Source organism: Chanodichthys erythropterus, chromosome 17 (assembly GCF_024489055.1).
Source record: "Chanodichthys erythropterus isolate Z2021 chromosome 17, ASM2448905v1, whole genome shotgun sequence".
In the NCBI taxonomy this organism is placed as follows: Eukaryota; Metazoa; Chordata; class Actinopteri; order Cypriniformes; family Xenocyprididae; genus Chanodichthys; species Chanodichthys erythropterus.
The window spans coordinates 3,526,791-3,554,627 of NC_090237.1; the positions used below are offsets into that span (position 1 = coordinate 3,526,791).

The 27,837-nt window shown below is 34.6% G+C and overlaps 1 protein-coding gene across 1 annotated transcript in view; it reads right to left on the reverse strand.

Moving 5' to 3' along the window:
• Positions 1–240: 240 nt before the first annotated feature.
• Positions 241–27,837, reverse strand: part of cwf19l2 (CWF19 like cell cycle control factor 2) — a 32,145-nt gene continuing 4,548 nt past the window's right edge. Inside the window, exons 5-17 of the mRNA XM_067365998.1 lie at positions 20,904–21,023; positions 20,628–20,721; positions 19,210–19,325; positions 16,061–16,740; positions 13,147–13,249; positions 12,790–13,005; positions 12,045–12,182; positions 6,173–6,385; positions 5,325–5,441; positions 4,862–5,017; positions 1,976–2,056; positions 1,794–1,895; positions 241–1,425 (exon numbers count right to left, since the gene is read on the reverse strand). Of these exons, the coding sequence (XP_067222099.1) occupies positions 1,285–1,425; positions 1,794–1,895; positions 1,976–2,056; positions 4,862–5,017; positions 5,325–5,441; positions 6,173–6,385; positions 12,045–12,182; positions 12,790–13,005; positions 13,147–13,249; positions 16,061–16,740; positions 19,210–19,325; positions 20,628–20,721; positions 20,904–21,023 (2,277 nt within the window). The 3' untranslated portion in view covers positions 241–1,284. The remainder of the gene's footprint in view (positions 1,426–1,793; positions 1,896–1,975; positions 2,057–4,861; positions 5,018–5,324; positions 5,442–6,172; positions 6,386–12,044; positions 12,183–12,789; positions 13,006–13,146; positions 13,250–16,060; positions 16,741–19,209; positions 19,326–20,627; positions 20,722–20,903; positions 21,024–27,837) is intronic.

Here is a 27,837-nt window from a genome sequence, read left to right on the forward strand (position 1 = left end):
CATTCAGGGTACACCTTAGACTTATATTACATCTTGTGAAAACTGGTTCTAGGGTACCTTTGAGCAAAGCAATCAGGCGAATCAATGATTCAATGGCCCAATCATAAAGAGAGTCATTTACTTCACTTCTGAATGAATCTGCTGTTTGAACGAATCGAATGAATGAATGACTTACTCATTTAGACATTTACTGCACCTACAGGCAGTTTTAGTTTATTATTTAGAGTATCATTTCATTCAAAAATGTATTTCATTTTTCCATTTCAATACAAAAACCATTAAAGGTATAGTTCACCCAAAAATGAAAATTCTTTCATCATTTACTCACCCTTATGGCTGTTTAAGCTACTTTTTGATGCTTTTCTCAATTAACACAATAATGACTTTAAATTATCTTTTGGGGGCAAATTTGATGTGTGATTAAGTAGATTAATTGCCATATTGTGTAATTAATGAAACATTTTAATCACTTCACATATATATAATTCCTGTCAAAGTGATCAGGTCAACTAACTAAACCTGGTTCTATAATTCATGAAATTTTGGAAATTTGCTCTTTAAATACTATTTTTGTGGCATTTTGCCTTTTTATTTCTCAGAAGAGTTATATTGCAAATTTTAATTTTTAAAGTTAAAAGAAAATACCTGCTTTCACAACATATGAGTTTAGTGTGCATGTTTAGTGTGCATAAAATACAACTATAAAAAAACCCCAATGATTTCTTTCACTAAATTACGAGAAGGGCGTAAACTGTCACCCCACAGATGATCGGTGCTCAACGGGGTGAACTCAAGGTCAGGTTCACAGGAAGGAGTGAGCGAGACGTCATCTAAACACAATCAGATTATAAATCCAGAGCACACATTTAGCTGAGCAGCTGCAAGTCTTGTAATATTTTATTCTGAGTTTAATTGAGCAGGATTTACATCACCACTGCACAGGAGCAGGTAAAACGAGGCTGAGTTGTACACACATTCATCAGAGTCAACAGTAGACACGCGAGTCATTAAAAATTAATATTTTTAGGAGGAAAACAAAAATGTCGTGTGTTGATATGTGATTACAAAAAAAAAAAAAAAAAAAAAAAACTAAATTTCTATGCTTTTTTTGAATGAAACACATAAGAAGTTTCTCCAGAGGATTTTTCTTCAGATAATCCAAATTAGACTGTTAAACGCATACATACAGTCTAAAATACAAATTCAGGCATGAAAAAGTCTTTATAGTGGTGCGATGGCTCAGCCAATCAGAGTTCAGAATGAAACCACGCCGTCTCTGAGTGGCTAGCTATCGTTCTTATTGCAGTCAAACGGTTTCCACCACTGAGCGAACTTCAGGACCTTCTTACGCTGGTCGTCGAAATTCTCACGTATCGGTTTGCGCCATCGTCTCGGTTCCAGGTCCAGCATCCCTCCCAGGATTTCCTGATGGAGACGGAATAAATCTCAGTGACTATGTTGACATGCATCATATTTTTGTCAATTTTATATTAATTTCAAGAGGACCTATTATGGTTTATTCCATGTTAAAGTTTCTTTAGTGTGTAATGTTGCTGTTTGATCATGAAAAAAGTCCCTCCAGCAGGAGTTATTTTCTATATCAGTGTTTCTGAACTCCCTGAAACGCCTCCACTGTAGTCTTGAATTTTCTTCCGTCACAATATTCCTCATTTAAATAATTCATACGCAGAATAAAGGGGCTCTTAATTATGACTGCAGATTCAGAATATATATTTTAACCACTGCAATCGGATCAAAATATCCAAGTCACAAGCGCTATTTCTCAGACTTACTTTGCCGAAATAGTGTGGGAACTTGTGCTCGTTCTCGATGACGTGAGCAAAGCCACCCTGCAAGCCGAAATCCACCGAGAAGTACGGCAACCCTCGTGGAACCTGCAAAGACACAATAATGTCAAATACTGAGACAGAGGAGGGAGAATAAGAGAAATCAGGGGAAAATGGGAAGAACTCACAGCATGTCTGATGTCTTTCGATGAGAGATCCACAACTTTTTTATTCATGGCCCATTCCTCGTCCGATTCCATTATGGCTTTCTGAACGAATATAAGCAAAGACGTTTAATGAGCGTGTTCACATTCACACAGGTTTGTGCATTTGTTTCTTTTAGTATTAATATCGTTAATGAAATCTATGATGAAAAATGTTCGTTGAAGACTTTTTCTTATGTCGAGACGACACCAACATCATTAAATGATAACTGTGACTATTTCAATATGCAATATTTTTGACCAAAAAAAGAGGACACTACAAGTTGCTTGCAGTTGGCAGATTTCAACAATTTAAATCCCCCCCCAAAAAAAAAAAAAAAAAAAACATGTTTTCTACCCGGTGTTTTACTTAATCTTTGCAATCTGGCAACCATGTGCATGTGCTCTCTCTACACTGCCGAAGAAGCACAGATGATCTGAAAACACACAAGTAAGCTGGAGTTCAGCAATCTTTATTTGAGATATTCTGCTTAAAAGGTGCCCTAGAATTGAAAATTGAATTTACCTTGGCAGAGCTGAATAACAAGAGTTCAGTACATGGAAATGACGGATCACCTTAGACTCAAACACCATTGTTTCCTCCTTCTTATATAAATCTCATTTGTTTAAAAGACCTCCGAATAACAGGCGAATCTCAACATAACACTGACTGTTACGTAACAGTCGTGATCATTAATATGTACGCCCCCAATATTTGCATATGCAAGCTCATGTTAAAGGCATTACACAAGGGCAGCCAGTATTAACGTCTGGATCTGTGCACAGCTGAATCATCAGACTAGGTAAGCAAGCAAGAACAACAGCGAAAAATGGCAGATGGAGCAATAATAACTGACATGATCCATGATAACATGATATTTTTAGTGATATTTGTGAATTGTCTTTCTAAATGTTTCGTTAGCATGTTGCTAATGTACTGTTAAATGTAGTTAAAGTTACCATTGTTTCTTACTGTATTCACGGAGACAAGAGTTGTCGCTACTTTCATTTTTAAACACTTGCAGTCTGTATAATTCATAAACACAACTTCATTCTTTATAAATCTCTCCAACAGTGTGTAATGTTAGCTTTAGCCATGGAGCACTATCAAACTCATTCAGAATCAAATGTAAACATCCAAATAAATACCATACTCACATGATCCAATGCATGCATGCAGCATGCATGACGAACATCTTGTAAAGATCCATTTGAGGGTAATATCAGCTGTGTGAACTATATGCACTGTTTTATAGTCGCGAGCTCGGGGGTGGGGAGTGCGCGAATTAAAGGGGCCGCAGCCTGAATCGGCGCATATTTAATGATGCCTCAAAATAGGCAGTTAAAAAAATTAATTTAAAAAAATGTATGGGGTATTTTGAGCTGAAACTTCACAGACACCTTCAGGGGACACCTTAGACTTATATTACATCTTGTGAAAGAACATTCTAGGGCACCTTTAAATTAAAGTGTCATGCAGTCGATCTCTGCTCCTTCATGAGCCGCTTGTGCTGTTTGCTGCGACTAAATCTGCCATCAAACCTTCTCAGTGATGAACTGTAATAAAGCCAAACCTCTGTTTGATGATAAAAGGTCTTTTTTTCAGTTGTTTTAATAGAAAAACAATGTAATTTGGAATTATTGGATTACTAAGTCGTTTCTTAACAGTATATGATAAATAGCCTAAAATAAATCAGTACACTAGATGAGGTAAAATGAAGCACATGAGTCGAGGTTCTCTTCATTTGTGCTTATAGGTGAAAGTGCAATAATTCTGATTCTGAAAATATTTCTTAAATGACAAAAATCGTTGTGATTATAATTTTGAACAAAATAATCAGTATTTTCAATTTAATCATTATGCAGTTAGAGGATTAGTTCACTTTCAAATAAAATTTTCCTGATAATTTACTCACCCCCATGTCATCCAAGATGTTCATGTCCTTCTTTCTTCAGTCGAAAATAAATTAAGGTTTTTGATGAAAACATTCCAGGATTTTTCTCCTTATAGTGGACTTCAATGGACTCCAAATTACAGTTTCAGTGCAGCTTCAAAGGGCTTTAAACGATACCAGACGAGGAATAAGAGTCTTATCTAGTGAAACGATCGGCCATTTTCGAAAAAATTTATATGCTTTATATAAACAAATGATCGCCTTCCAAGTGCTTCTGCCAAAACCGCACTTTCGTATTCTTCAAAAAGCTTACGCTGTATGTCCTATTCTACTTATGGAAAAAATGTAACTGGCGCTGCATTCGTTTCGTAAGTAGAATAGGGAAGGCGTAGCCGTAGTTTTCCGAAAATTACCCATCATTTCGCTAGATAAGACTCTTATTCCTCGTCTGGTATCGTTTAAAGCCCTTTGAAGCTGCACTGAAACTGTAATTTTGACCTTCAACCGTTTGGAGGCCAGTGAAGTCCACTATAAGGAGAATAATCCTGGAATGTTTTCATCAAAAACCTTCATTTCTTTTTGACTGAAGAAAGAAAGACATGAACATCTTGGATGACATGGGGGTGAGTAAATTATCAGGAAAATTTTATTTGAAAGTGAACTAATCCTTTAACCATTATACAATGACCAAATCTAGACTAAAATGCTTAAACATTTAGTCGACTAAAACTTGACAAAACAAAAACAGGACAATGTTGACTAAATATGACAGAAACTAAACAGCACATTTGACACTAAGACTAAATAAAAAAAAAAAGCTGACAAAATTAACAATAGTTTGTCAGATTCCAGAAGTAAAAATCCTATTATTATTCTACATGGAGCAAATGGTTCATTAATAATATGCTATAGCTACTGTTCGTTGCACTCTATTGTGAGGGTGTTTGTTCCAAGTTTGTGTGTGTGTGTTTGTTACCTTAAAGTAAATGGGTGCCATATCTCCGAGCTCTTTGGGCATAGGCACACACTCGTACACCATGTGCAGGTGCCTTTTCGGGCTCATATGAGTCTCCAAAAACACGCAGTCCAACTCCTGAGACTCAAACATGCGGACCAAAGCACGACGGAACATCTATGAGAGAGCGATATTAGACAGAAACCTGCTTTAGTCTGCTGGTTGTTGTTAGCATCTCCTTTCTAAGCAGTGATCTAGAGATACGGGTCAAGACGGTGTATAGAGTTATTGATTCTGGAATATGTGATATTGATGTTGAAATCTGTGCATGTTTGGGCCTGAGGCAAAGCATGTCTGTATCATTACATATTATATATTAAAAGATAAATGAAACTACTTCTGAGTGGTGTTTGCCAGTGCTGAACTCGCCATGAACACTTCCAGAACGTGTATACAAGAACACTCCTGTTTGTAATGATTGTACCTGTATTTCGCTCCATATGTCCTCGTCCAGGCCTGTGGCCGCTGTGTGATGCTGGATGGGTACGATCAAACAATGACCTTCGGTCAGAGACACACTGTTCGGCAGACACAAGTACACCTGCGAGAGAAGAAACACACACGCAAGTCAGAGATCAGAACAGCACTGAAGCTTGCGCATTAATGAGGACAGCTCGCTAAAACCTCGAGCCCGTCCCGCAGCCTGTCTTCTGTCATCCCAAACACACGTGGACAAACTGAGCATCTGGAGAAATCCTCTTAGCACAGCTAAGCACACGACACCAGAAATGGACAGGCTGGCGGAGAGATTAGTCTTTTTTTGCTGAAGATATATATTTTTTTTCTGACAGCATAAGCCAAAATGGTATTTAAGGCAAATTAGTGTGTGTGTGTGTGCGAGTAACAGCACGATTTAGTCTCTGTCCCAATACCTAGTGAGCTGCCTAGATAGCCATCACTAAATAAGTCATTTTTTGGCGCTCCAAAAATATTTTTGTCGCTTTATAATATTAATATTGAACCACTGTACTCACATGAACTGATTTAAATATGTTTTTAGTACATTAATGGATCTTGAGAGAGGAAATGTCATTGCTGGTTATGCAGGCCTCACGGAGCCATCGGATTTCAACTAAAATATCATAATTTGTGTTCTGAAGATGAATGAAAGTCATACGGGTGTGGAACGGCATGAGGGTGAGTAATATATGACATTATTTTCATTTTTGGGTGAACAAACCCTTTAAACTTAAATAATGATTCAAAACTGATTCTATAAAAATTCAAGTTTTTCAGCATGCAGAAGTTGTCATAAACAGTAATATATCTTGCCTTGGTTCCGACGGCTGCGATGAGATGTTTGGGCAGTTCAGGGCTGTCGAAACAGTGCCGGCATTTTTCCATCTGCCCGGCTAACCTCCGCGTCTCCTGCACGGCTTTGTTCCTCTGTCTCTCCTCGTCTCGACCCGACCTCTCTTTCTGTGCTGCACTCGACACAAACATGTCATCCAGTGTGTAGTTATCACCGTCCGTCTTGCCCATCATCTGCAAAACACGTCATTAAGAACACGTTCACAGCAAACATGGAGAAAAATACCTTTTTATAGAGTTGTGTTTGCCTGCACACTTTGATCAGTAAAGGTTCACTTTATCCTGCATGTCTGTGAGTTTTATCTTGATTTAAAAGCTGAGAGCTGGATCAGGACAGAGGAATTAGAAAAGTTTATTGAGTTCTACTATTCTTGTACTTTAATAGTAAGACAAATACGTAGATAAAACAAATCTGGACACTGATCCTCTTAAACTGCAGCAACATTTGTCCAAAATACTCTGGAAAAAGTACACTATCTTGCCCTTTAAATACTATTTATTTACAATATATTATGATTCATGGCACCCTCATTATTATCTTGTTTACTACTTTGGATAGACAATATGCAAATTAGGAATGAGCTTGCACTTTTCAGGAGTAACAGAGGTCAAAAAATTAAGAAATTAAGACAGCCATAAATATTGTTATTGTCATTTTACAGTTGTAATGTAAAATAAAATTATTATAGAACTACAATATAATTGTGTATTGTATATATTATATATATATATATATATATATATATATATATATATATATATATATATATATATATATATATATATATATATATATATATATATATATATATACACACACACAATTACAATACACAATTATATTGTAGTTCTATAATAATTTTATTTTACATTAATATTTTACATAAATATATATATATAAATATAAATATAATCTCAAATACATTTTTTATGTTTTTTAGTCATTTTTATTTAGTAATAATAATAACATTATTTTAAATGTTTGACCAGTTTGCAAATATTACAATAACTTCATCAGTTGGTTCTAAATTCTATTAATGTTAGATTCTCAAACTTTAAATATATTTTTGAATTCATTTTTTTTATTTGAAATTTTGAACTTAAGAATGATTAAAATTAAAATAATGAAATATTATTATTATTTTATAGCCATATTGTTATATAATGACATAAAATTTGCCAAATTCTGCAGCAAAAATTTATTATTATTATTATTATTTTTGAAATCACATTTTAAATTGCAATTACTAATCAGCAAAAAAATAAATAAATAAAATAATTATAATTTAATTATATTCATAATTATAATCATAATTTAGGTAACACTTTACAATAAGATTTCATTAGTTAACATAACTATTAATCATAGCTAATGTTAATTTATTATCGAAAATTTTTAAAAATTTCATTTAATAATACATTATTAAAATCAAATGTTGTATTTGTTAACATTAGTTAATGCACTGTGAACTAACATGAACAAACTATGAATAGCTGGATTTTTTATAACCAATATTAATAAAGATTAATAAATACTGTAACAAAAGTATTGCTCATGTTAGTTAATACATTAACTAATGTAAACAAATGAACCTTACTGTAAAGTGTTACCAATTTTTTTTCCCAAATCTTGCAGCCCTACCGGCATGTGATTTGATTGGGCAAAAAGGGTCTTGAAACCCAACTGTGCAGTAGCGATTTGATTGGTCGTCAGGAATCATGTGATCTGACTGAGCAGCAGAGGTCAGGTGCGGATTTACTGCTGATTGCTGGCAAAACTGCGGGTCATTATCTGGAGTAGAATCCAGAAAACAGCAGCAGATGTGACCAGACTGCAGGGATTACGCTAACATAGCGTGTATGTGTGTGCGTGTGTGTGTCTTGCTCTCTTCAGACACACCAACACACACACGAGTGAGAGAGGCTTAACGGTGTGGTACAACAAGCAGACAAAGAGGCAACGTATCCGAGGCAACGGGTGATCTGTGTGGGAGGTGTGTCTGTTCACACTGGCATGTTTGATTGACAGATGGAGAGGAGCCGAGGTTATAGTGAGAGTGTTGGAGAGTCTGGCCGAACTCTTTAAATTCTACATTTATTCTCTGCATCGCTGCTTTCAGACTCCAGCTGACATGTGAATAAAAACCTTGACAGCCCAGAGATGAGCCTAGTGTAAGTGCAGTTCTGCTGGTAATGGCCTGGACTACATATACAGCAGACAGGAGATAAACACACAAACAACTAGCTTAGTATTTTCTGAAGAAAACAGTAGAGCTTGCATGGCAGCAAAAGAAAAGTTTCAGGTAAATATAGGTTTTAGCACACGTTCTGGTTTCAATCGAACGCTTGTGAATCAACACATAATGCGACACTGTAAAGGCGACTATTAATGGTTAAATAGATGCAAGAAAGCAAAAACAATTCAGTATGCAACAAACTCGAGAATGCAGATATTACAATAACTTCATCACAGCTGGTTCTACATTCTATTAGTGGGAGTCAAAGAGCGATTTTAAATGAATCAAATAAATTAATTAATTAAATAATTAGCATTATTATTTATATTGATGTTAAATAAACTGGAAAAGACAACAAAGTTGCCAAAAAAAAAAAGACATATTTCATTGTGCAAGAGAGAAAAAACCATTTGCATATTTAGTATGCAGATATTACATTGATATAATTGCTGTAAATTACATTTCAAATTTTAATGTGAGTCAACGGGAGATTTAATCTTAATTTTTTTTAACCCTCTGGTGCAGTTCGGTCATCTTTGACTGAAAGATTTTTTGTTGTTGTTGTTTGTTTTGCTTGGAATTTTTTACTTCATCTGAATGGTACGAAACTTGCTAAAGGGTTTTGCACTTGCTATGTGAAATCATGGACGTGATTCCAAAAGGTTAAATGGTCCTGAAAAAAAAAGTCACACTTGTATTGCTAACGACCGAATTGGAAACGAATGGGAAGCGGAATTCATCTGGTGGAAGCGTTTGGTACTGCGCCCAAACAAATTCTTACTGAAAGCTAATTTTTTGAGATCTCAACCTCTCAACCAAAATTGAAACAATTTTTTTAGATTTATGACTTTGCTTTTCTCACAGTTTTAGAGTAAAACCTGTTTTGGAAAACATATTTATATGCATTTTTCATAAACTTCTATAACTTTTGTTTACTTTCACTTTTTGAACATTTACAACAGTTTAAGTTGGAAATTTCATTTCAGGTCTATGCTCAAGAAGTGAGGTAATAGTAATAAGGTAATAAATGGATCATAACTATTCCATAAATATAATTTAGCATCATAAAATCCTCTACTAATTCAAAATATTAAATAAAAAACTAAAATACAGTACATTCATTTCATTGAAATTAAAAAAAAAGTCAATTTTGACCACCACATGAGCAGCACCAGAGGGTTAAGCATAATGTTTAATAGAACAAAAATGACCAAAAGGAAACGGATGCAGAAAGAGACCAAGCACACTCTTCACCAGGAGTTTGATTGACAAGTGATCTAACCAATCATAATGCCAATTCTGTCATTTTGCCTAACAAAGCAGTCAGGAGTTAGAAGATTAACCTCGGTGCACTGACGTCTTTCCGCGTTTGAAACAACATTCCTTCTGATGTTCATTCATGTTTATTTGATGCTATAAATTAACTGAGCCGCTACAGCGATCTGTCACGACACATTAAAGAGCCACAAAACGTTTTTTTTTTATTACTTGAATTTCTTTAAAAATTACACAATTTGAAAGCTGGGACTTTGTTTAATATCATAAGTAACCTGCTCTGACTTGTCTGTCGACGTGTTGTCAGTGTCCTCTTTGCTCCGCGATGTATTTTTCACTCTGTGTGGCGTGACAGAGCCATGGCTTGTCGGACAAAGCAACAGTAACTAAGGAGGGCGGGTCTTTGCGAAGGGTCAATTGCAGCATGCAAAAACCGCGATGACGTCATCAGATTTTGAATAGCAAACATTCTATCAATGTGAGCAAACATTCTATCAATCAGTTTGAATGGAGACTGACGTTATGCAGTTCCAGGTGAATGAAGGTAACAACATCAACAAAGACGAAACACACAACGTTTGAGAAATATCAAAACAATGCCGCCTTACATGCACTGTGATGACACAAACACATTCACACATAACTACACACTCAATTTTGGCTGCTGCTGGTGAAATTGGTGAAATAAATATATTAATAACACTTTTAGCTGCTATGTTATGGTAACTTGGCAGGGAGAGAGAGAAAGAGATGTGCTGCTAAAATGTGCAAATGTTTGTCACTTTCATATTTCTCGTCTCCATGGCGACAGTGACGTCTTAGTTTATTATAACAGATTTTTAGCAGCCCTGCCCGGTTTAAAGTCTGAGAAGCAGTAACTCATATCAGAGGACAGACTGAGAGATTGATCACACGAATGCTGCGGCCTTCACCGAGACCATCTGCTGATGCCAGTCTGGCTCGCGACGATAGATGACCACAGAAAAATATAAGGCTGTTTTTTGTGCGTGTTTGTGGTTCACAAACTCATTTCTGATACACTTAGCATTTAAATTTTTTTCTCCAAGTCCAAAAAAACTAAAAGAAAATCTTTATGCCTAAATGAAAGATAACATAACTGAATTGCAGGTAACACTTTATTTTAGGGTCTTTTAACTAGTTGCTTATTAGCATGCATATTACTAGAATATTGGCTATTATTAGTACTTATTAAGCACATATTAATGACTTATTCTGCATGACCTTATTCTACATTTTTAATCCTACCCAATACATAAACTTAACAACTACCTTATTAACTCTTAATAAGCAGTAAATTGGGAGCTTATTGAGGGAAAAGTCATAGTTAATAGTTTATATGTGTTCCCTATACTAAAGTGTTACCAAATTGCATATAAAATTTCCTTGCATTTGGATTACAGTTTTTATCATAAACTAATAAATTTAATGTGATGCTTTTTTGTCAGTCATACATAAATAAACGAAACAGGTAAGATTTCTGTATTAGTACTACTAAACTGAATGCGTTTTGAATGCACGATAACAATGCTTATATATTTATCATCAATAAATCAAATTTCTTTCAATCTCATACATTTTAACTAATTAATTATAGCTTATTCCATAGCTAGCCATATTTTTGTTCATATTTTTTAAATGTATTTTATATAAATAAATAAATATGGCCACTCTTTAGTTTAGGGTCCAATTCTCACTATTAACTATGACTTTTGCCTCAATAAACTCCTAATTACTGCTTTATTAATAGTTAGTAAGGTGTTAAGTTTAGGTATTGTGTAGGATTAAGGGATGTAGAATATGATCATGCAGAATAAGGCATTAATATCTGCTTTATAAGTACTAATAAACAGCCAATAGTAATATGCATGCTAATAAGCAACTAGTTGATAGTGATAATTGGACCGTAAACTAAAGTGTTACCATAAATGTATATAAATACATTTAAATGAACAGATCCATGATGCTTCTAAGCAATTATGATTATCAGATTAAAATCAAAAAGTTGTACAGAAAGTACAGAAATCTTACCCGTTTCATTAATGTATGACTTCCAAACATGCATTACAATTAAGTTCAGATTGTTTATATTAAAACTGTGTAATCCAAATTGATGTCAATTTCATATGCAATTCAAATACATAAATCTTAAGTTTATACAGTAGGCCTAAATATTTTTTGCGTGCATCTCACAGTAGAAAATCAATGACCTCCAAATGTTTTTATGAACGTCCCTTTAGAATTACAGACTGTTTCACACTGTCAATCATCAGTGTTTGGTGTATAAGAGATGTGGCGCTCACCTTAGCGGCCATGCGTGAATAAAGAGCGTTCTGATCTTCCGCAGAGCTCATCTTCTCCCGTCTGACCATCTCTCGCAGATCCATACCATCATCATTCTCAAAATAGCGCACACGCTCTCCGTCCTGATGCGTCTCAATCTAAAAAACACATTAGAGGAGAAAATGTGACCTCATTTGAAGTTGTGCAGTTTGCCAGGCTTCAAGTGAATGTTAATTTAAAGAGGACCTATTCATTTTTCCATGTTCATCTTTCTTTCGTGTGTAAAGTTGCTGTTTAAGCATGAAAAAATCCCTCCAGCAGGTGTTATATCTGTGTCACTGTTTCTGAAATGCCTCCATTGGAGATTTCTTCACAATATTCCTCATTTAAATAATTCATACGCAGAATAAAGATCAGAGCACCAATCAGAGCACATTGTGCTTTTCAGAAGGAGGGGCTTCATAGAGACAGGAACTAAACAGAGCGTTACTGACAGACTTGGAAGAGAGGAGCTGCAAAAATGGAGAATATGAGGAAAATAACGAACATTCAAGCAGGAAAACCTGTTCTAATAGAGAACAAAAACAACATCAAGACTATGTAAAAAAAGAAAAAAAAAAAACCACTTAAAAGTAAATAAAAGTGCCAAAGTAAGCAAAATCACATCGAAACAAGAGCATTGACAGTCAAACGTATTATTCGATATAAACAGAGTTACTTTAATCCATTAGATAATGTGATGTTGGGCGTGTAAGCGTGTCTCACCGCTTTTCGCTTCCTCCGTCCTCCTCTAGGCTCCAGCGGTTCTGACGGGGCGTTGACCGGCCATGCACGTCCCGAATGGTCAGTTCTGAACAGCACCACTTCCTTCTCTGAGTCTGTTGGTGCAGACACCTGTTTGGTCTGCTCTTTTCTTTGAGCTCGGCTCTCTTTGGCTCGACGGGCAGCATCCATCTGAGCTTTCAGTTTTTCCACCAGGGCCTGCGGTTAGTTTGACATCAGTAAAACACACCATCGGTTTCTGACAGTCTTGCATTCAAGAACAGTCTCAAAAACTAGTGAGCTTCCTATTTAGACAGCATTTTGCTCACAAAGATTCCAGGAAGGTTTATATGAGCTCACCGTGTTTCCTAAGAGTTCTGCCTTGACGAGTTTGGCTCCCAGTTTATTCATCTCTTCATCCGTCAGGATCATCTCTTCCTCCTCCTCTTCCTCACTCTCTGAACTGGAAGATTAACAAACCCAATCAGTTTTAGAATAAGTAACATTCACAAAAGGAAGAGTAAAAATGTCAAGAACTGGTGTAGAACAAATAAATTTCCCTGCAATTACTAGATACGAATTCCTAACAATCGTGTTGATCCATACAGATTTGCTAACAATTCACTTTTAGAACAAGTTTGACCAATTCACTGAAAAAGACCAACACAAAACAGACACAAATTAGACATTACTATGACTTCATCTTGTGTGGAGCATGTTTTACTCACACAAGATCAATATCAACCTGATTAAATATTTTAAAGCAAAGCAAAACTAGGAAAAAACATAGAAATTTCTATGGCTTTGAAATTCTTTGACATTTGTATGCTTTACATAAGCATTCGGAAAGCTTGTGAAATCCAAAAATGGTGTTCTAAAGTGCCTGAATTCATGATTTGAGTTCTAAATTAGTGCTCTAGAATTCATTGAGAGTTCTAATGCTTATGTAAAATGTTAATATTACTACAATATATTATACCTTAACATAGATCATATATTAACACTAGCACTACCGGAATTCTATAACTACTAGAACTGCCAATAGCGGTCATTTTGACTGTTCATACCAGACAGCAGTGAATGTCATTTTTGTCATGTTATATTTACTTCAAAGCTTCTATGGTCATGTTTTATGAAAAATGTGGGGTAATTTAAGCATACATAATATAATATGTTCGTGATATTATTGTGTAAGAGCTACTAGACCTCCCACAAAAGTGCATGGCAAGCTGGAGATCAAAGTTTTTCACCGCAGTTAAAATGTTGTTCTTGAAAGTCAAAATGTCAACAAATATAAAATGAAGCAGAATATTTCGTTAGATAAAAACATATTGTGAATTTTGGAAATGATTACATCTGTCTTTATTCAATACATTTTGACTTTTGGAGTTTACAATGCTTTAGCATTATCGGAAATGTTTGGACCACACGAATCGGGAACAATTTTATGCAGCCTCTAATGAAATCTAGAATGAATAAATATTATTATTTTTTGGAATTATCTCTGAATCAATCTCAGAATCAGTGTCAGACGAACTGTCAAGAGACCAAGAGACATCGCTCTCTGCTCCTCCATCAGACTCTGCATCATCAATGTTCTCAAGCAAGGATAAAACCTCAGTGACAGTCATTTTCTTTCTTGTTGCCATTTTGACGGTAAAGCTAAGTTTTAGCTTAGCAAAAGCATACAAAACTGCCAGAGAAAGGTTTCTAGGCAACAGCTAGGCAACAGCTACGCACATCTTTAACGGCGGAAAAAAGCGTTGAGGAGATACAACGCCTGTAATATGTGCGGTCAAATTGACCGCTATGGCCATTCAAGGTAGAAATACTCAGAACTCTTTTGTGTTTTGTAATTTTAATAAAATAACAATGTTAAAATAAAATTTACATTAATTTAAGAAAAGTCATGGAACTGTAGTTATATGGGTTTTATTTCAACAAAGTTATTACATTGCAAATCTTTAAAACGGTCAAAATGACTGCCTTGGTAGTTCTAGTGTTAATACATTAAATCTTACAATAATATACTATTCAAACATTATTTAGCAATAAATATATATATATATATATATATATATATATATATATAAATATATATATATATATAAATATATATATATATATATATATATATATATATATATATATATATATATATATATATATATATATATATATATATATATATATATATATATATATATATATATATATATATACACACACACACACACACACACACACACATATATATATACATATATATATGGAAATAAATGTAAAATATATTAATATCTTATTATAATATATTATAAATTAATATACATCTTAAATTAATATACTTTATAATAATATATTATATTATTTAAATATATTATTTTGCAATAAATGTAAAATATATTAAATTTTATAATTATAATCAGTAAATTTTTAGGCTTCCTTATATACGGGTTTAATGTAAAATATATTATAATATATTATATATTAATATACATCATAAATTAATATACTTTATAATAATAGATTATATTATTTAAATATATTATTTTGCAATAAATGTAAAATATATTATATTTTATAATTATAATCAGTACATTTTTAGGCTTCCTTATATACAGGTTTAATGTAAAATATATTATAATATATTATATATTAATATACATCATAAATTAATATACTTTATAATAATATATTATATTATTTAAATATATTATTTTGCAATAAATGTAAAATATATTATATTTTATAATTATAATCAGTAATTTTTAGGCTTCCTCATTTTCAAGACTGTGGGAATCATAGTTCTTCAAAAAAACAGTAGTTAAAATAATTAAATTATTTCTTAAAATAAGAAATATCTTGATTATTTGATGTTTTGGCTTATTTTAAAGCTTGCTTTTAAATAATTTTAAGTCAAGAGAAGAGTTCTACAATGTTCAGTGTCAGACAACCAGCAAAATATCGAAACAAAATGTTGCATTCAAACGTGGGAATGAAGGTCAGATTGATATCCACCTTACTTTTCAACAGAGAAAGTAAGCTATTGTCTGTTCATGTGTGAGACTTGAGATTCATTAGCTGCCATAGGTAAACAACTAAAAGAATAACAAAGTGCAGTAAACGGTAAAACTATTGCGCGACAAACAGTGCGTTTATAATTACGACAATACATTCGAATGATACGGTAAAAATTCCAGTTTGCAAGAAGCATAACAAGCTTTTTGTGCAGCAAAAAATATCTAGAAGCCTTGCTCCTATTCTTCATTCTGACCTGCTGACTGTTGTTGTTTTGCTCTCGTCCTGCAGGGCGGCGCTCTTCTCTGTGTCTCTCTGTGGGGTTGGCGTCGTTTTTGAGTCCTGCACAGCACTGCTCTTCCTCCAGGCAGATACAACACCACTATTACCATCATCAACAGGTTTTCTGAATGCTGTACTCTGATTGGATGAAAGGCCCTTCAGTCCGCCCCTTCTCAACCCCGGCCCTCCGCTCATATCCTCATCGGCATCTGAAGGTTTGAGGAACTTATCCCTGAGGCTGGACAGAGAGGAAGTGCCGTGTCTCTGAGACTGCGGATCCTCATCTGGATCCGTCCGTGATCTCGGTTCGCATTCGTCACGGCCTCGAGAACTCCTCTCAAAGTCTCGCTCTCTTTCTGTCTCAGCATTTGGAGATCCATCTTGCTGTCCTCTCCTCCATCTCTCCCTCCCATCTTCTCTGTCATCTCTCCTCCATCTCTCTCTCCCGTCTTCTCTGTCATCTCTCCTCCATCTCTCCCTCCCGTCTTCTCTATCATCTCTCCTCCATCTCTCTCTCCCTTCTTCTCTGTCGTCTCTCCTCCATCTCTCTCTCCCCTCGTTTCGGTCTCCTCTTCTCTCACCCCTCTCTCCTCTTCTCTCTCCATACGCAGCCTCTTCCGCCTCTTGCAGTCTCTTCTGGAATTCTTCCATGGACTATGGGGGGAAGAGAGAACCATCAAAACACATCATTGAGGCCAGTTTCCACCAAAAGTAAAACAAATTCACTACAGTTTAGTACCAGTCACCCCCGCTGTGAAATGGTGCATTGGAAAGCACTGATTTCATTCAAAATAAACATATGTGTTTTAGGGAGACTGGTTCCAGAAGTCAAAAAAACCATGAGCTCTGAGGTTATTAACTGAATTTAAAAAAAGGTTTGTATCACTCCGCTTGAAGCAACTGTCATGGCAGTCGAGGAAATCCACTGTATTTTTATCAAATACTATACTTCTTGTTCCACAAACTGTAGATTTTTAGGGGTTTTTAGGCTAGAATGTAGTTGTGTAAACCTATATTTAATCATAGCGCCTATTTTACAGTTTGTTTAGATGTTTTTGGAGATGCGAGCTCCAGGCCGTTCGGTGCTCGAGTACCCGCTGAGAACAGCTTCATCTCGGCCAGTGCTTCGGGGATTTGCTGCTGGCTCTTATAGTGGTTAAACACGAGATATAATTCATTCAGGGTACATAAATGTTCAATCTTTGGTATTATTAATCTATTACTTGTTCTTGAGCAAACAGAATTGGGCGATGTTAAATTTAATAATTTAATATTAAGGCTATATTTAACTTGTATCCTGTAAAGCACTGCTTTTGTATGTCTGACTGAATTGTACACCTGTGTTTATTTCCTGTTGTCATTTATAATGGCTATTGTTGCTAATTTAAATATTGTTGTTCAATAAATATTATTTTATATAAATAATATGTTGTATTTGGTATTGAGAAAGGGTCCATTAGTGCGTAATATGAATTGAGTGAAAGTTACATCAATACGCCATTAGATGGCGGCGAACTTTATGAGTGAATGAGTCAGTCACAAGAGACTTTTAAATTGAAAGGGACTTTTGTAAACAAAAGGACATTTTAGTGCTACTGTGTTATGGAAAATTCCCTTAAAGGATTAGTTCACTTTCAAATAAAATTTTCACCCCCATGTCATTCAAGATGTTCATGTCCTTCTTTCTTCAGTCGAAAAGAAATTAATGTTTTTGATGAAAACATTCCAGGATTATTCTTCATATAGTGGACTTCAATGGCCTCCAAAGGGTTGAATGTAAAACTGTCCTATGCCTTCCCTATTCAACTTACGGAAAAAACGGAACTGGCGCCGCGTTCGTTACGCAAGTAGAATAGGGAAGGTGTAGGACATACAGTGTAAGCTTTTTAAAGAATACAAAAGTGCGGTTTTAGCGGAAGCACTTTGGAAAGCGATCATTTGTTTAAATAAAGCATATCCGATTTGAAAATGAGCGATGGTTTCTCTAGATAAGATTCTTATTCCTCGTCTGCGATCGTTTAAAGCCCTTTGAAGCTGCACTGAAACTGTAATTTTGACCTTCAACCCGTTGAACCCCAGTGAAGTCCACTATAAGGACAATAATTCTGTAATGTTTTCCTCAAAAACCTTAATTTCTTTTCGACTGAAGAAAGAAAGACATGAACATCTTGGATGACATGGAGGTGAGTAAATTATCAGGAAAATTTAATTTGAAAATGAACTAATCCTTTAACTGTAAAAAGGCAAAGATCGCTTTACTCAGCGGACATTAAAACAAATTTTTATAATGGATATAATATTATGGACATCAACCTGAAGAATGAATGTTATATCAGACACAGGTAAGCGATCTCTCTCAATAATACTGTACAAAATACAATGAGTTTCAATGGAGGGACTCAACATTCCTTCATTACAAGTTCTAAGTGACTATCAACTAGAGATTTGAATCCGTGGCGGAAGGACGCAGTTCTCCACAAAAGAGGGTTTTAAAGACACTCTGTTGTTCTTATTTATTTACACACTCATGCCGAACTGTTGTATAAAAGCAATATCACACAAGTAGCTGTGCTATATGGCTGTATATCATACATTTAATTTTATGAACATTTATTTGTGCTATTCCTAATCTGCTTTTTTGTGACTGTTTATTACTTGCCTTTAATAATGTTTGAAATTTATTTTAGTCTAGTTTATTAAACTAGTCTAATTGGTTGTTCTTTAGGCTGCTGATTTTTGTTCATGGCATTCACCTGCGACAGAATGTTTTGCAAAAAGACAGAAGTAATATGTTTGACATCTAAATGTCTGACTTTTACCATATTAGAATCTAAACTGGGAATCTACAAGAATTGGAATCGATAAGAAGTATCGTAACTGGATTCGGAATCACTAAATTTCAAATGATACCCAACCCTACTGGGAGGTATAACATAATATGACAATATTCTATCCTTATTGGTTGCACAAAGCAATGAATACGCAGCATAACCCGTTTCATGGATGAATGACTTGTATGAGCTCTTCGTCAATCGCAGGGGAAGAAAACTTAGTGTGTTGAAGTACAGAGAGATGTGTGTTTATTTACCACTGCCGTGTGTGTGTGTGTGTATGTGTGCTCACCCCGTATCTCTCCGCCACCACGCTCTCCACACTGCGCTGTTCTCTGTCGGCCTGCTCTTTCATCCTCTGATACGACTTCCTGAGCCAGCTCACCCCTCCATCATTCACCACTCCAGCTGAGGCAGAGAGAAATCTGTGTGAAACATCTGTGAAATAAACACTTCCCGCTCAGCATGTACAGAGCGCAGATAAGAGCGACTGCACTGTCAGCTTATAGTCAACATGAAACGGCCCATTCTAATAACGTGACAAATTTCAGAATGAAACACTGTACTGAAATGACGAAAAGAAAATGCAGGGAATCAATCATGAAAAATGAAAGAGGATGAGAGCAGCTGGTTGGCTTTAAACTGTCTCTCCAAGAGTCACAGCCAACAAAGCTTTTAGCAACTTGAGTTATATTATTAATAATTTCACGTAGCTTGATTTTTTACTTAAAGTTTGGTCAAAATTGCAGCTCAATTTGGCCGAAAACAGACCAGTTAGAAATCAAACATGTAACAGGGTTATTTTCGTTAACTAACCCTTTAAAAAGCATTTTAATAGAAATAAAGCTGAAATAAAATATAAATATATAGTTGAAAAATTAGAAATGTTTCCTTGGCAATAAACTGAAATAAGATTAAGATGAAGTACTAAAATTATTAACTGGAAACAAAAACTAAAACTGAACTAAAACAGAAATAAAAATAAATTAAATTAAATGGCAATTTAAAAAAACTAATAAAAATCACAAAAGCACAAAAAATTAAACAAATTAACACTGACATCTAAAAATCTAAAAATAAAAGCAAATCCAAAATATTAATTCAAAATAATAATCCAACTCAAAATATTAATAAAAATGTAATAAAACAAAATAAAAGTGCATATTACATTACAACAATATGACTTTTATGTGACATGGGTGTATAAACATAAAAATTGTACACAAACAGAGCTTGAGAAGATGGGTTTTTATGGCATTATAGACATCTAAATGTTGTAAAGAGCATCTAAAATTAAAACAAAAATGTCAAAGGTCATAGCTGAACTGATCTACACTGAATAAATTTAGTGTAAAATTTACTTTGAAACAATTTTCTCTCAGAAAATTTCACAAATAATTGCAAAGAAACGGCAAGTAACACTTTGAATTAAATATGAAATTTTCAAGTAGAAAAACTGAAATAATATTTTCTTGTATAAAGTAAATCTAATAAATAAAAAAAATCTGTTTTTACAGTGACTTTTTAATTGAATTTTACACAAAGTGTACCGCCTGTAGCTGTTGGCATATGCATAAAAACATTTTCATGTCAGTTTCTGCCTTTATTAAACCCTTATCATTTTTGATGCAGGAGAAAATCCATGGTATTTAGGATCAAATCCAATCATATGGGCGTTTTATAAATGAGGCCTCTTGTGTCGGCATTCACCTTTTCTAACCGCAGTACTGGAGGTGTCCTCTGGGGGCAGACCACTTCCTCCATCCTTCCAGTAAGGGTTCAACTCTAACTTGTGAAGACCAGCCTGAGAGACAGAGAGACACAAGATAAACACAAACACACACTCCTCATACAACAAAAACACTTTATACAGGAGTTTATATAGGAGTTTTTAAAAAGTGACATGTGACAGTGAAGACTGGAGTAATGATGCTGAAAATTCAGCTTTGATCACAGGAATAAATTACATTTTAAACCATCACTCACCTGTTCAATAGACTTTGCTTTCTCCCTCTCTGCCTCTTTCTCTGCTTCTTTCTGCGCTCGTTTCTCCGCCACGGAGGTCGTCTTCATCGCCAGGAAGTCAAAGGTCATCCATTCGTCTCTCTAGGAAATGTCAAACGGACAAAGATGAATTAAACTTGGATTGTTGCATAAAAGATTTGCAAATAAAGCACCATTGCGTTTAAGAGAACAAAAATCTTCCTGGGAAACTGACAAAAAGTAAAGAAAGTAATAAAAAGTTGCTGCATCCGGGGAAGCATGTGACTTCTTTCCAACATAATAAATTACTTGTGCCTCAGACAAAATGCAATAACAAAGACCTAATGTTTCATGTGAGACAGTTCTGGCAGGTAATTATACCAGCTCATTCTGATGACAGACTTTAGCTCAGGCATTTCAGAATGACTAAAACAATATTTTAGATGCAATAAGATTGGTCTGCTGGTTACGTCACGTTAGTGTCTTGTTCTGTTGGCTGTTACTGTGACCATTTGCCTGAGTTCTTGTTTATTATAAGTTATCATGGTTTGTGATGAGTTCACACCTGTTTCCTGTTCCATTGATTATCATTCCTCTGAGTTCTTGGCTACTTACAATCTATTAAAAATCTACTTAATCGTATTAAGGACCATTACATCAAGTTTGAGATTTGCTCAATATATGCACTTTGATCACATATTGTGGATTTTGAGAACATCAAGTTGTAAAGAACTTTGTAATTTGCAACATTTTGTACTGCGCTTTGGAGGCTTCTGGCCTTGTTAGGCCTGAAGAGCTATCCTCACATTAACATCTAACTTGGTACATCGTGGTAAGAGTGAATAATCATGCCTCCTAAATCTAAAGCAATGCCTGATGATGATGCTGTTGTGACCATGAGTACACTGACCCAGTTACTGGATCAGCAGAAAGAATTCTACAAGGACATGCTACAACAGCAACAAGAAAACTTCAAGAGTTTTATTCAAATAATCATGGATGGAAACACAAAAAGGTTGGATGGTGTTATCAGAGATGTCCAGGAGTTGAAAACAAGCCTACAATTCACTCAAGGCATCATAGAAGATATGAAAAAAGGATATATAGACATTGATGTAAAAATCAAATCATTTGAAAGCAGCATTACAAAGTCAAAGCAGGAGATGGATGATTTATTTAATAAGTTGGACTACATTGAAAATCAGTCCAGGAGATCCAATCTTCTAATTGATGGGATTGCAGAGGAAAAAGGAGAAACTGCAAGTGGTCTAGAAATCAAGATTCAACAAGTACTATCTGAGAATTTGGGTCTTGATGGTACAAAAATTGAGATTGAGCGGGCACATCGGATGGGCCAGTTCCAGGAAGGAAGAAAGCAGAGGAAAATTGTTGTGAAGTTTCTGAGATTTAAAGATCGCCAGCGCATCCTTTTTTCTGCGAAGAAATTAAAGGGCACAAATATTTACATCAACGAAGACTTTTCAGATGTGGTGCAGCAAAGGAGAAGGGAATTGCTGCCTAAACTGAAAGCAGCCAGAGAAAAAGGTGAAAGAGCCAGTATAAGGTATGATAAACTCATTATTTGGCCTGCAACTGGACAAAGAGAATAACGGACTATGTTTACTTTCCAACTTAAATTGTGTCTCATTGATGTTTTTATTCTTTTGTAAACATGTCATCTTTATTTGTAAACTTGTCAAAGAAAGGTTTACTTTTAGCTCACTTAAACATATGTAGTCTTCGAAACAAGATTCATGAAATCACAAGAATCTGTTCAACAGAAAATATTCATGTTTTAGCCTTATCTGAAACACATCTAGATGACAGTTTTGAGAACTCACAGCTAACTGTTGATGAGTACAAATTATATAGAAGAGATAGAAATCGAAATGGTGGGGGAGTTGCATTTTATATAAAGGAGAATATAATCATAACCTGATAGCAATTTCAAGAAGGATGAAAATTCCTAAATCTGGTGGAAGGATCATGTATCGTAGATTGTATAAAAACTTTAATCCCAGTTTGTTTGTTGATGAGGTCAATAACTCAAATTGGTCTGCAGCTCTTCAGGAGGAGGATGTAAATGCTTCTCTTAACATTTTTATGGACACTTTTAGTAAAATAGTTGACAAACATGCACCTCTCCGGAAAAGATCTATAAAAATCAACAGCGCTCCATGGTTAGATGAAGAGCTAATGTCCCTCATGAGGCAAAGGGACGATGTCAAAGATCTGGCCTTCAAATCAAAATGTGATGTAGATAGAGCACATTATCGCAAGTTGAGAAACAAAGTTACAAAATTAAATAACATAAAAAAGAAAGCATATTATGGACAAAAAATCTCCAATTCTATGAATGATAGCAAACAATTGTGGAAAGTATTACAGGAATTGATGTGTAAAAAGCCAAATAATTTGAATATGTACATGGAGACTAATGATGGTGACATTATTAGTAAACCATATGATATTGCCAATCATTTGAATAATTTTTTTATATGCAAAGTAGAACAATTAAGATCTTGTATGACAATGCTAGATATTGAATCTCCTTGTGACAATGTTAGATCTATTATGAGAGGGAAAACTTGCTCCTTGTCATTTTATACTTTTAGTGAGGACAATGTTAAGAAGTTGCTTCTCTCTTTATCTGATGAGAAAACGTCTGGTACTGATCATCTTGATGGCAAATTTTTTAAAATTGTTGCAAATATTTTGTGCAAACCAATATGTCATATCTTTAATAGATCAGTACTCAGCGGAGTGTTTCCTAAGCTATGGAAACAGTCTAAAATTGTACCTTTACTTAAAGAGCATAAGGCAGGGTTTTCTCCTTCTAATTGTAGACCAATTCATATTCTTCCTGTATTAAGCAAAATATTTGAAAGGTTACTTTTTAATCAAATGCTAGAGTACTTTAAATTAAATGATTTGCTTACTAGTTCACAGCATGCCTATAGACCAGGCCATTCAACTAACACCGCATTAGTGCATATGGTCGATCAGTGGCTTACATATATGGAGGACAAAAGACTTGTTGGTGCAGTACTTTTAGATTTTACAGCTGCATTTGATGTAATTGACCATGATATTCTGTTGTCAAAGCTCAAGTATTATGGGTTCTCACAATTGTCTGTTTCACTGATAAGGAGTTATCTTAATGGCAGAACTCAGCAAGTATTTTTTAATGGTAGTTTTTCTGACAGTAAATGTATATCATGCGGTATTCCACAGGGCAGTTGTTTGGGTCCACTTTTATTTTCAATTTTTGTGAATGATTTGCCCCATGTTGTTAGAAATGCAGAAGTTGTACTGTATGCAGATGATGCAACTTTATTTTGTGCATCTCCTTCAATCACCAATCTAAGTCTGAACCTTCAAAACCAATTAAATTTGATTATCAACTGGGTTAATTTGAACAAATTAGTTCTAAATATTTTCAAAACCAAATGTATCGTTTTTGGTACTAAACATTTGTTAAATAAACCTTGTAACCTAAATTTGACTATTGATACAACTTCGGTTGAGCAGGTTACTAAAACTAAACTCTTGGGTGTCAAGCTGGATAATCAGCTCTCATGGACTGATCAAATAAATCATATTGTTTCCAGGATGGGCAGAGGCATTGCTTTGTCTAGGAAGTGTGTGCCGTTTTGTCCACCCTCAGTCATGAGAACAGTTGTCCAGTCTCTGGTCTTGTCACACCTGGAGTACTGCTCAGTTATTTGGTCCAGTGCTACACAGGAGCACTTGAAAAAACTTCAACTTGCACAGAATAGAGCTGCCAGGGTAGCTCTTGGCTGTTCGTACAGGACCAGTGTGAATGAGATGCACACTATATTAGTATGGCTGAAGGTACAGGATAAATTAAAGATAAGTCTTCTGTGCTACATGCATAATGCCATCTATAAAAACAATCCCAGATTTTTTGTGGATAAATTGGTGTACAGTGGGTATTGCCACCAACATATTACTCGGCAGGTCAGCTCTGGTGATTTAGTTGTTCCTTTTGCACAGTCAAATTGTATGAGGAGAACTGTACTATTTAGATCCTCGGTAGCTTGGAATCAACTGTCAATGTGTATAAGACAAATAAGCAACAGATATTATTTTAAAAAGATGGTGAAAAAATGTATGATCTGTAATGGAAATTAAGTGTAATGACTCAAATTGAATTGTATTTATTCTTTTGCTAACATATTGTAAAAAGTGTGATGTGATTGTATATAATATGTTTTGATTTTGTAAAATGGACCCCAGGAAGATTAGCGACCATTCGTGGAAGCTAATGGGGTTCCAAATAAATAAATAAATAAATTCCTTGGGTATTTAAGCCCTCAGTTTTCCTCTGTTCCTTGTGTTGAAGTTGATTTGTATTGTGTTTGGTAAATCTCGTTGTTCATTAAAAGCGTTCTATTTGTTCATCCTGTCACGCATCTTTCTCATAATTTGACTATGTTATATGTTAAGGCAAAGTCACTCGGTGTTATTTTAGTATCCTTGAGCTAATATAGTTTTTATTAGGGCTGCAAGTTTAATGCGTTAATTAGATTAATTAATTACGGAAAAAAATAGCACATTAAAATTTAAAGGTGCCCTAGAATTTAAAACTGAATTTACCTTGGCATAGTTGAATAACAAGAGTTCAGTACATGGAAATGACACACAGTGAGTCTCAAACACCATTGTTTCCTCCTTCTTATTTAAATCTCATTTGTTTAAAAGACCTCCGAAGAACAGGTGAATCTCAACATAACCAAAGGAAAACCAAATTTTAATTGTGGTCTTTTAAATTCCTGTATCAAACCAACCGTGAAAAATTTGGGAGTTCTTTTTGATTCTTCCCTTAAGTTTAACCAACATATAAATTCAGTAGTTAAGTCATGTTTTTTTCATCTTAAACTTCTGTGTAAAGTTAAATCTTTTCTGTCTTATAAGTATCTTGAAAGAACCACACATGCATTTGTATCTCGATTGGACTATTGTAATTCGTTGTATGTTGGATTACCCCAATCCTCCATCTCACGACTTCAGATGGTCCAAAATGCCGCAGCCAGGTTTTTAACTGGGGCTCGTAAACGAGAACACATTTTGCTGTTTGTTTTTAAGTCTTTAAATGGTCTGGCACCTTCTTATTTGTCAGACCTCTTAAACGTGAATTCTTCACGAATTCTTCTTGCGATCCTCAGACAGTATTACTCTCTCATATCCAAGATCAAGATTGAAGATGAGAGGTGACCGTGCATTTGCAGTGGCCGGCCCGAAGTTATGGAACAGTCTTCCTTTATCTGTAAGATCTGCTTCGTCTTTATATGATTTTAAATCAAAGTTACAGTCTCATCTTCTTAGTCTTGCATTTCATTCATTCTAACTCTTGTTTTATTTTTAAAATTTTAGAAATGTCTTTTACTACTCCTGTCTTTTATTTCTTTTTTTCTCAGTACAGCACAGTGGTCAACTTTTGTTGTGTTTATTTGTGCTTTATAAATAAATGAAATGAAATGAAAATGAAATGAAATAACACTGACTGTTACGTAACAGTCGGGATCATTAATATGTACGCCCCCAATATTTGCATATGCCAGCCCATGTTCAAGGCATTACACAAGGGCAGCCAGTATTAACGTCTGGATTTGCACAGCTGAATCATCAGACTAGGTAAGCAAGCAAGAACAATAGCGAAAAATGGCAGATGGAGCAATAATAACTGACATGATCCATGATATCATGATATTTTTAGTGATATTTGTAAATTGTCTTTCTAAATGTTTCGTTATCATGATGCTAATCATTATTGTAATGCCTATTTGATGCTTTACACAATAATGACTTAAAAATTATCTTTTAGGGATAATTTCTCAGCCAAATTTGATGTACGATAAATTTGCAATTAATTCGATTAATTAATTACATGATGTGGCAATTAATTAGTTAAAAAAATTTAAATTGCTTCCAAGCCCCATTTTATTTATTTATTTATTTTTTCTGGTTTCATTTAAGTTTTCGTTAAAGTTTTAATAATTTTGTTTTAGTAATGTTTTGGACATTTTTATTTCAGTTTTAGTTGTTTTAGTATTAAGTATTTAGTATTTAGTGTTTTAGTGTTAAACTAAATGAAAATATGAAATCTTGCCTTGGCAACTAACTGAAATATAGTAAATTTAATTTTTTGTATGTTTTATTTGATTAAAGTTACTGTTCTTTTTATTTTAAATAACAAAAAGGTTTTTTTTATGTTTGTTTTTTTGCGCATCCAGCAATTTATACAGTAAATGTTCATGTCTTCTTACCGAATAAAAAAATGATCAATCAAGCACATAAGTATTTTATGCACATTTTAAGATTTTATGCTTTTTTTTTTTTGCAATAACCCAAAATTCTCATTAAATATTAAGACAGAAACACCTAATGAGATGCATCTTAAAAAGATTCACATCAGTAATGTTTTTTTTCTAAGGCACATTTTTAAATGTCCTAATTGAACTACGGCCTAATCTAAGCACTGTCTGTGAAACCAGGCCTATATCCATTTTTTGCTGCTAAAAACAAACATTTTGGTGGTTGGAAAAGCATTTGTTTGTAATATGCATCACATACTTGTAAATATAACCGTTCGCATCTCCATCACATCACTGGATGCGCACACATCGCATCAGCTCTCACTGAAAACAAATGCTTTGCAAATGGCTGTCAGTGTGACGCCCCTTACGGCTCAGAGAGAGAAGAGAGAGCTCTTCAATTCCAGTAATAACAGTATTGAAGTTTCTACAAGTGGCTTTACTGTGTAGGACAACAATCACCCACTCTGACACACACACACTCCTCTTGCTCTCTCTTATAATCTCAATGTCTTTCTGAAGACTGTGATTACAGACCACAGCAAGGACGGTAATCGGATCACGCTGATCTGCTGTGTGATTAATACAAAGCAGCACTG